General features: G+C 48.6%; 1 protein-coding gene across 1 annotated transcript in view; it reads left to right on the top strand.

Annotated features, from left to right (window-relative positions):
- Nucleotides 1–257: 257 nt before the first annotated feature.
- GYS1 (glycogen synthase 1) overlaps nt 258–10,976 on the top strand; it is a 41,387-nt gene continuing 30,668 nt past the window's right edge. Inside the window, exons 1-2 of the mRNA XM_015418529.1 lie at nt 258–344; nt 1,404–1,580. Of these exons, the coding sequence (XP_015274015.1) occupies nt 1,463–1,580 (118 nt within the window). The 5' untranslated portion in view covers nt 258–344; nt 1,404–1,462. The remainder of the gene's footprint in view (nt 345–1,403; nt 1,581–10,976) is intronic.

Consider the following 10,976-nt stretch of genomic DNA (forward strand, 5'->3'; position numbering starts at 1 on the left):
GGGGGGAGTTCCTGGAACGGTTTTCGCCACGCTTTCCCCTTCAAGACCTTGTAACAACCTCCTCCTCTTTCTTCCTTTCTCTGGAACGCAGGAGGTTGCCGAGCCTGATGGGAGGTTCCTCTTAGCCAATCAGAGATGCAAAGAAAGGGGGGGGAGAGAGGGAGAAGAAACGAGGAAAAGAGAATCCCTGCAGCTTACAGGGAAGAACCCCCGAAAGGGGAGGGGCGCGGGAGAGGAGACCGCTTCGTGGCCACGCCTCCGGGTGGGTGTGGCTTGTGTGCAGCAGGGTCTGGGTTTATAGGGGAGGCAGTGGGAGCCCGGAGTTTGTCCTGAGTTGCATGGAGGTAAGTGCGGCAAGTCCCTTATCTTTTTTCCCTCTCCTGCTTTGCTTTCCCTTCCTTTTCTATCCCGATTCTTAAAGGGGCCGTGGCCTTTAAAAAAAAAAAAGCACACACTTCTCTGCCTTTTCTGCTGTTCCTTCTCTTCCCCCCTCTCCCTCCACTGGGTGCCTTCTCAGTCCCATCTTCCAGTCTTGTAATGTCCCCCCCCCCCGCATATTTTTACCTAGCCTTCCTCGTGGGGCACAGATAATTCCTCCGCCCCACTCCCCAACACTGCCACCCCAAATCTGAATGTCTCTGTTTCTCCCCACGCACCCCATTCTCTGCAAGGTCCTTAAAGGAACCTACTCTTTCCATGCCTTTACCCCGCACACCTACTCCTCCAGGACCCTAAACTACTACTACGCAGAGTTGGGTGTAACCGGGGCTGGAGGGCTCTCCTAGGCTGCCTTTCCTCCAGGCAACTAACCTGTTTCTTCCCAGCTGACTACCTGATCCTTGTCTCTCTTCTCCGACCTTATTAAAATCCCACAATCTGTCGTTCCTCTTCTTTGGTGGAGGTGGGAAGCTTCAGGGCATGTTTTCTGAGCTTTTTGTTTTCTTGCAGCCCACAGCTCTCCTTGCGCACATCTTACCCTTTTCTCCCACCTCAGCTGTTGCTGTTACTCAAGACTCTGGTGCTGCCCTCCCAGGGACGGTGGGGGCGGGCTGGAAGTAGGAGTCCAGATACTAAGTGGGGTTGTGGGGGAAGGAGCCAGGGAGAAAAATAGGGCGAGCGCATATTTGCCCAAGCACATTCTTGGGGAGGGGGAAGGACGAACCTTATAATGGTGTGGAGGGAATGGGCCCGGAGCCAGGACTTGATGAGGCTGGAAGCCAAGACTTCCAACTCCTCTGGGAAGGAGGGAGTCTCCGCCACTGGAGGGGCATAAGGTGCCCGGCATCTTCGGCGGAGGATGTGGTTTCGCTTGGAGCAAGGGAGAACAATTCCCAGAGTGTGCCATGGCTGAATGAAGCTTCCAGGGGCACTGGGGCATGATGCTGTTTTCCTCTGTCTCCCAGCCCCGCAGACGGCCCTGATCCTCTAGCTTTCTTGTCCACGCCTCCCTCCACCGGGTACGATGCCTCTGGCCCGCAGCCTTTCCGTGACCTCCCTGACAGGGTTAGAGGACTGGGATGATGAGCTGGACCTGGAGAACTCCATCCTCTTTGAGGTGGCCTGGGAAGTGGCCAATAAAGGTAAGCGTGGATTTGGTGGTTGTTTTTACCCTGTTGTGGTGGCTTATTGACCAGGTGGGTGACTGGGAACCAGAACACCAGGATTTCCTGGTTGAGGTCTAGAGAGCCGAGTCTGGGAACCGGTGCTGCTGTACCAGCAAAACTCTGTCATGTGGTGAGAGGCAACAGAACCAGGTTCTAGGCTTTTCCATCTGGGAACAGCACCTACTGGAGAAGAGACCCATCTGTTCTTTGTGAGGAGTCATTACTGAGTGGGAACATCCAAGGACTCACTTCTAGGATTCCACTCAGGGACACAGGAGCGAAGCTGCAGTAAAGGGTTCTATTGATTTCTTTTTTTAAAACAAAGAGGAAGGAAGGAAGAAAAGAAGGGGGGTGGCCCCCATAGGCAACCACGGGAGCAGACCTGGCCTTCCCTTTTCCGCCACAAGGGATCAATGGGGGTAGACCTGGCCTCCCCTTTCCCCATAGGAATCAATGGGAGTAGGCCTGGACTCCCTCTTCCCCAGAGGAAGCAATGGGAATAGACCCCTTTGGGAAGAACAGCAGGGTATAAATGAATAAATAAATAAAACCAGTATATTGTCGAAGGCTTTCACGGCCGGAGTTCATTAGTTGTTGTAGATTTTCTGGGCTGTATGGCCATGGTCTTGGCATTGTAGTACCTGACATTTCGCCAGCAGCTGTGACTGGCGATGTGACACAGAGAGTACTCCATCTTTCTGTGTTATACCTCTGAGGATGCCCGTCACAGCTGCTGGCAAAGCAACAGGTACTACAATGCCAAGACCATGGCCATACAGCCCAGAAAATCTACAACAACTAATGAACTCCGGCTGTGAAAGCCTTTGACAACATACTGGTTTTATTTATTCATTTATACCCTGCTGCTCTTCCCAAAGGGGTCCCAAAACAGATTGTTGGCATCATTCTGTTTTTGCCCATTTTATGTTCACAACAACCCTGTGAGGTTAGGTTAGGTTAACAGGGTGACAGGCCCAAAATCACCCAGATCCAAGACTAACACTTTGCAGTAGCTCTCTGTGTAGCCTCCCTGAGTATAGTCAGATATGAAGAGAATTTATGGGGGGTGGGGTTTTGCTGTCAAGTTGCAGTTGATTTATGGTGACCCTGTAGAATTTTCAAGGCAAGAGATGTTCAGAGGTTGTTTGATACGGCTTGCCTCTGCATAACTCTAATTATTAGGGTGTTGTTGTTTTTTTAAGTCCCATTCTTCCTTCAGGAAGCTCACATTGCTGTCCCCCCCCCAATCCACACAATGATCCTGTGAGGTAGCTCAGGCTGAGAGTGTGTGACCTGCCCAAGGTCATCCACTGAGCTCCATGACTGAATGGGAATTAGACTGGGACCAGGGAGACGCGGGCTCAGACTTACGTGCTTATATGAAATGTAGTAAAAGCAATGGATTCTGGGAGTTGGGACTTGAGGGTTCTCTGGGAATGAAAGGCCAGGGTAGTGACTGAGAGTAATGGATGCTGGGAGCCTGGTTTCTCTTGCCACATTACAGCCTTTCCAAGCGATGCTGGGAAGTGCCTCCCCTCCTCCTTCCACGTGAGTTCCTCTCAATCATGAGGTTTCCTCCTTGGCATTAATACCATCTGGGGTGGATGTATGTGGCTTCGGTGCCGTATCAGGCTGAGTGTTTCCAGTGTGGTCAACCGGGGCTGGTTGCCAGAACGTAGCGTGTTTGGCTCTGTGGTTGAATCAGCTGTCACGTCTTCCCAATGTGGGTCTTGCCTAAGGTACCATAATCCTCATGTCGAGCTTTCAGGCCGCTTCCCGCTGGTGTGACGTAGTCAGGGATGCCACGCGGGGCAGCGTGCTGCTGGGCCAGTGCCAAAGGTCCCTTGCTGTCATTTGCTCTTGATTTCTGAGTCTTTTCCGGCCTTGTCACAATGCTAGAGGGCCAGTTCCTGTGTGCACTGTTCAGGCTGTGACCCCTTTTGAGGTTAAAGTTCTTCTGGCTTCTTCCCCAGACTTTGGGCACGTGCTTGGCCCGTCGCAGCCATGTTCCCCGTGCAAGAAGGTCATGCTCTGCTCCTACTACCCCACTGCCAAGCCCCTCTGGTTACATAATGAACTCTTTAAAATATTTGCTGGTCTTTGAATGGCCACATACCTTGATGAATCGTTTTAGTAGGGAGCAGCCACTTCTGAACAATATGACTGATACTTTTGGGCAGGGCTTTTTTTGTAGAAAAAGCCCAGCAGGTACTCATTAGCATAATAGGCCACACCCAAGAGCAGAAACTCATTAGCATATTAGGCCACATCCCTGACAGCACAGCTAATTAGCATATTAGGCCGCACCCCCGTGTTACCAGAAGTGTGGTCATCCAGCCACACACACCTTTTGCTTCTTATTCCGTTTACCTTGTTTGTTGTCAAAACCCAGAGCTTTTTTTGTAGCAGGAACTCCTTTGCATGTTAGGCCACACACCCCTAATGTAGCCAATCCTAATGAGTTTCTGCTCTTGGTTGTGGCCTGTTATGCTAACGAGTTCCTGCTGGGCGTGGCCAACTCGGGAGCCAGCCGGAACTCCGTTCCTGTGTGTTCCTGCCCAAAAATAGCCCTGCTTTTGGGGAACTTCAGTGTCCACACCGATGCTGCCTTGTCTGATGCCTCCTTAGACTTTATGACTGCCACGGCATCATTAGGACTCTCCCAGGTTGTCTTAGCCTCCATGCACACAGCAGGCCACATACTGGATCTGATCTTTTGTGCAGGGGCGGCGAGCTTATTTATGCTTGCCTGTGGAGTCTCATGGATCCCGTCGGATTCCAGAATGCTCTGCGGGGTTTGTCTGGCTCTGCCGGCAGCTCTCTTGATGAACTCATTGATGCCTGGAATCTGGGCCTTCAGGGGGGCATTGACTGAGTTGCCCCCCTCCCCCCGGGCACCCTCTTTGCTCCCACATTACCTTGGCTCCCTGGTATATGGATGAACTAAAATGGTAAGAAGGGGGCTTAGACAGGTGCAGGGGTCATTTCGTAGAAAAAGAGGTGCAGGAGCTCATTAGCATAACTTATTAGGAGAACTTATTTGCATGTGCCACACCCCCTGACATCACCGGATGTGTGTCAGAAGGCAACACCCACCGCTCAGGCCCCACTGGACTGTTTTGGATTGCTAGCTATTGGGGGGGGGGGCATGCAGATCTGTCCTTGCAGAGGCGGGAGAGCTTGTACCTGATTAAAACTTGGTCTTAAAGGTGCCACTGGACTGTTTTGGACCGGGGGACTGGGGGGGGGGCTCTGCAACTTACCTGGCTGCTTCTTGCTCTGACTGAGGGCTGCTGGGAATGGGGGGGGGCTTGTTGCATGTGCCCACCCCTGGACTCTCTACTGCCGGAGCTCCGCTCCTGTGCGCTCCTGCAGGAAATGACCCCTGGATAAGTGTCATACGCACTGACCAGGATACTCCTGTCAGCAATCTGGCAGCTGTGTTTTGGGCCACTTGCGGTTTCAGAAGCCTCTTTAACGGTAGTCCTGCGTAGAGCGTGTTACAGTAGTCCAGTCTTGAGGTGACCATTGCATAAATTACTGTGGCAAGGTCCTTTTGAGACAGATAGGGAGCCAGTTGGTGCGCAAGAGAACTCCCAGACACCCGGCATCCATTGCTCTCAATCACTACTCTGGCTTTCCATTCCCAGAGAACCCTCAAGTTCCAACCATCTTACGGCAGCTGCAGTGACTCCCAATTAGTTTCTGGTGCCAGCTCAAAGTTTTGGTATTTACCTTTAAAGCCCTAAATGGCCTGGAACCCTCATACCTTTGGGACCACCTCTCCTGGTATGATCCTTCCCGTCTTCCCCAGTCTTCATCTCTGTATTTATTGAAGGTCCCTTGTCTAAGAACTGTCCACCTTGTGGACAGGGGCCTTCTCAGTAGTGCCTCCCTGTCCTGTGGAACCAGCTACCTGAAGAGGTGAGTGCCTTGCGGGACCTCCATAGTTCTACAGGGCATGCAAGGCGGCTCTTTTTTGGGTGGCGTTTGGGTGATTGTGATCCACCAGGCAGCTGGTATGCTTCAGTTGTGTCTTCACCATCCACGCATCCTACCTTGCTTGATAGGGGATAGATTTTTATTGGGATAGATTTTTGCTTTATATTTTTAATATTTATTATTGTATATTTTGTATTGTTTTTACCAGGTGAATTTTATATGCTGTTAGCTGAACCAAGTCCCATTCAGGGGAGTGGGAGTGGGTTATAAATCTGATAATAATAATGATGATAATGACTGGCAGAAGCCTTTTTGAATTAAAAAAAAGCTGTCTCACCCACCACTCCTTAATTTTATGCTAGGCAGAGAGATGCCACGTAATGTGACAGAACCATGAGGTTCTGTCACATTACGTGGCCTCTCTCTGCCTAGCATAAAATTAAGGAGTTGTGGTATCTTGCCAACCTCAGCTTTTGCTTCAAACCCTGAGTCAAGCTTCTAGCCCTCATAGGCTTAGCAAACAGCTTAGAAGTCTCTAAGGAAGTGTTTGCTGAAAGAAATATTACGTTTCTGATGTGGCTTCTGAAGATCAAAGAGCTGAGCATCTGTGTTGTGAAGGGGTCTCCCATATGCTCCCCCTACCTAATTAGCCAAGCTATTTCCCCACCTTTTAAATCTGTTATCAAACAGTGTCTAGCACAAACCTCAGTAGCACAATGTTAGCACATGCGTTGCCTCATAATTCATATCTTCCCTTCTTCCATCTTGGTTCCTTCCACACAACAGCAGGCTTTAGATCTCTGTTCTTGAATCTGAAAATGAGAATAGTATACTCTGTGTGGGGCTGCTATGGACAGCCATCTAGAACTTTAGTTGAGTACAGAGTGTGGCGGCTTGCCTCCTGACGCGTCTGGGTCACCAAGAACACATTATAGAAGTGCTCCAGCATATATCCTGGCTCCACATTGTCTTCTGGACCTGAGTCAAGGTGCTGATCTGACCCATTAGACAGTTTGGGATGAGGCTCCGTTGTCTGTCTTCGAGACTACCGTCTCCCTTAGGTCCTTTTGTGACCAGTAAAATCAGCCAAGAGCTGTATCATTCATGCACTGAAGCTGTGCAAAGAAGAACCACACAGGGAGGCACAGTCAGTGGTGTCCAAAGTGGATCCCGGGCAGTTGTGGGAGACTTTTCTTTTTATATATATATAATAGATATATAACATGACACTTAATCTAGCTGGTTCTGTAGGGCTTTTAACATTAGTTGGGGCCCACCAAGGACTGCCAAAAAAGGGGAGTGGCACTAAAAATAGATTTTATATAATCAAGCAGTTGTGTTTTTATCTAGAATTTGGATTTGAGATTGAAATATGTCCTTTAGAATCATTATTGATAAATAAAGACTGTGAGGAATCTTAAAAGGGGTGGGGAATGGTTCTTTCCTCTCTCCCCCTCTCCAGAATTCTGTCAGCTGCTAGGGGCTTAAACTCCTACTTTGTGTGTGGGTTGTCTAGTTTTGCTGTTTCACGTTTGGCACAAGCCACCCATTCCGTTCTTGGATGTAGTCATAGCTAAATAAACATTTCTGGAATCTGGTGCCCTAAAGATCTCTCTTGGACACTGGCTTCGTAGGATATCACGTGCCAAGAGGTTGCTATAGTGAATCAGCTCTTGACAGGTGGACAACGATTATATTAATAAGAAATGCTTCCTCCGTTAACCCCGGGTAGGGATGGTATTTCTCTAGACTGATGAACATGGAGCATGAGTATGTGGTTTCTCGCTGCTTCGCAACAACGCCATAGGGAAAAATAGAGCTCAAAAATAGAGACAAATGGGACTCGTGGATTCTTCAGGGGCCACGTGTGACAACGTGGTGGTCCTTTCGGATAGCATCTAATCATAGCCTCCCCGCTTGCGGTTGTGCCAGAGGCCAGTTGGGACAGCACTGTTGCTACTGATGTCTTGTGCTGTTCATGTGAGGTGGCTGCATTTATCCTGCTGCAAATGGCATGGCCCCCTTTTTAGAAAAGCATCTTGCTCCTGACTCATTCAGTGCATGATCCAGGAGAGCTTTCCTGACCCTTCGGGGCCTTGTCAGCAGTGCTACTTTACTCCTGGGTATGAAAACTCGACTGTGCAACTGAACAACAAAAATGAAAACCTACTCCAGCTTTTTGAAGGGGACAGAATGTCAACAAAGCCAGTTATCAGGTCATTCTGGGAAAACGTCATCACACAAATCCAGATAATTACAGGTTATGACATACCATTAGCACCAGAATTGCTCTTTCTCAGTGTCTGGACTGATAAATCCATATCAGTTGTGACTTGATCTCTAGTTTTATAGTTGCTGCGAGGACATCTATTGCCTCGAAATGGAAGTCACACCAACCTCCCACGATCAACTAGTGGTGCTCTAAAGTTTGGGACCTCTTTATAATGGACAAGCCGATTTTAGATCAGTTCACCTCGGTCCGCATCTAAAATGGCTACCTTTTCTAGAACACATATTTTCTAATGATCTCCAAACTCACAACCAAATATATCTCCAACTACTTTTTATGTGAGCTGACTTCCTCAATTTGTATACTTTCTATAATTTCACAACACACATTTGGTTTAGTCATGGTACACACTTCTTTTTTTAATATATATTAGTTTAATTTAACTTTACATGGTTTTTTCATGCAATACTAAATGAAACTTACTAGCTATATTGTTAAGTATACTGTTCTGAAACATTTTTGAACCTCGTATCTGTCAGTAATTCCGATGTTTTATTTACTGTTATATTAATATATGGACTATACTGTCTTAGTAATATCTCCTGTGTTTCATGCAATATTGTCATCACTTTATTTGTTACTTTAATGTTTCATAATTGCTTGTTGACCTTATATTTAATAAAAAGTTTAAAAAGAATAAAACATATGGAGCAGAGGTCCATCAGTGGCTATTAGCCACAAGGTATAGGTAGGAATGCTTGGTTTGGGGCAAGTGATGCTATGTATTCTTGGTGGTGGTGGTGGCACCCATTGGGAGGGCTTCTGGTGGACTGGCCCCACTGGTGGACCTTCTGATGGCACCTAGTATTTTTGGCCAGTGTGTGACAGAGTGCTGGACTGGATAGGTCATTGGCCTGATCCAGCATCGGCTTCTCTTATGTTCTCTCTTATGTTCTTATAGCAGGGCCCTAGCTAATCTCATAGATTTATATTTGTAAGATGGAGCTCTTCCACCAGGCTTTCACATAGGGGCCACCACCACCACCACCACCACCAATGATGTGGACGACATCGGGGTTAAGGATTGCCCAGGAAGATCTGCCACAATTTTGCGCGACTGATATTATCGGACATATTTGCTTGGGATCAGCTGTAGGACAACATCATCCCCAGAGAACTGTTTTTACCATCATTGTATATCTTCGGGGACCATCCTGCTTTCAATTGAGTATCATTGTTGTTTGTGATTAATTGCTGTTAATGTTTTTATTGCTTTTATCTTGTTTTATATGGGCTTTGCCCCTTGTAAGCCGCCCTGAGCCTGTTTCGCAGGGAGGGCAGGGTAAAAATCCCAATAAATAAATAAAATAAATAAATATATATTTATGTAGATATAGATATATAGAACTGCGAACTTCCAGGGCTGCAAACAAGCACCTGGGAACTTCTGGCAGTTTTACTTGCTATAAAAGCAAGCAAGAACATGTCCTGGATGTGGCTGGTCAGTTTCTCCATTCCAAAGAACAAGTAAAATTTAGGAAGCCCCTGGAACAATGCAGGTACATTCACCCTCCCCTGCCAAAACTGGATGTAGTAAAGCAGTGGCAGGAAGCCAGTGTACAGGGAAGCAATGGGGTCCCTCAGAAGATCGTGTGGGCGAGCCCTTCCCAGTCATAGCATGGCCCAATTCTGTGGACTCCCCCCCCCCTTAAGTCCTGCCCGGCAACCCTTTGTGAAATCCAGGTTCCCTGCCTCCCTGTTAAACACACGCATACAGGTTCTTTTATTCTGCAGGGCTATTTCCCAGCCAAGTTTTTCCTCCCCCTACATTATTCATATGCTTTTTCCTCTTCTCCATTTTCTGTCCAGGACGGTGAAGCAAATAACTTAAGACTACTTTCTCAGATGTTCAGAGAGGGGGTGAGAATTTAATAGAGGAAGGCAGGAGCCAGGGGCCTTGGCTGGAAAGTGGAGATAGTGGGTTGGAGATGATGAGCAGGCTCTTGTGCTCTCTGGGAAGACCGAAGTGGGGCCTAGTTAGGGTTGCCACCATTGTTCCCTCTAAGCTGAGTTAGTGTGAGCTAGCTCACAGTTTTTTAGCCCCCGGCTCACGCATTTTTGTCTTAGCTCAGGAAGGAGGGCTCCAGAGCACACTAATTTCTGCAGTAGCCAAATTGCTCGCTCGCAACTTTCATACCAGTAGCTCACAAAGTAGGATTTTTGCTCACAAAACTTCACAGCTTAGAGGGAATATTGGTTGCCACCCTCCCAACAGGAACCTGGAGATCTCTCACTATTACAGCTGACCAAGATCTGATCCTCTTGAGAAAATGGATGCTTTGGAGGGGGGACTCTATGGCATTATGCCCTGCTGAGGTTCTCCGCCCGCCGCCCCGGGCATCACCCTTTACAATCTCCAGGTATTTCCCAATCCAGAGCTGCCACCCCTAGGCCTTGATGGCTAGAGGGGCAGGGGCCTGGACGTCTGGGATCTGTGGAAGGCAGCAAATGCACTAGCATTGATCTCTCAGCTCATTTGCGAGGTGATGGGAGTACCTGCTATGCTAATGCTGAAAGGTGAGGATCAGCGATATGCTGCCGGACATGTAAACATGTGCATCTCCTAGGCTGAGGTGATGCCCAGTCCTACCTTCTTTGGCAAATACTAAGGAGCCATTTTGGAGGTCAATTAAGAACACTTTGTAGTTTCATTTCGTTTCTGTGTTTCTACCTAAGAGAGCCTGCTCAGGAGAAACCGTGTTCTGATATGGCTCTGGTGTGATTGTTTGCCCTGCAAAAGCTCCCCATCAGAAGTTAGCAGTAGTATGAGGTGCTTGGTACGGTCCACTGTGGCTCCTGGGGACTGGTTCATGCATGCATTTAGGCCCCTCGACTCCTCGTTGCTGGATGGCTTTGCCACTCTTGAGTGTGTGAACTGACTCTGCTGGACTGTTTAATCTTGGATGGGTTGTTGTGGCAGATGCCACGTGGCTCTGCAGTTGCCTGGTCGGGGGGGAGGGAGGGCTATATGGATGCAGAAACCATCCCTCTGTCATGCCGGGATCCAGGGGTCATTTCCTGCAGGAGTGCACAGGAGCAGAGCTCTGGCAGTAAAGAGCCCAGGGGGCGGGCACATGCAACAAGCCCCACCCCCTGCTCCCAGCAGCCCTCAGTCAGAGCAAGAAGCAGCCGGGTAAATT

This window comes from Gekko japonicus, unplaced genomic scaffold, assembly GCF_001447785.1.
Source record: "Gekko japonicus isolate JY-2015 unplaced genomic scaffold, Gekko_japonicus_V1.1 scaffold299, whole genome shotgun sequence".
In the NCBI taxonomy this organism is placed as follows: domain Eukaryota; kingdom Metazoa; phylum Chordata; class Lepidosauria; order Squamata; family Gekkonidae; genus Gekko; species Gekko japonicus.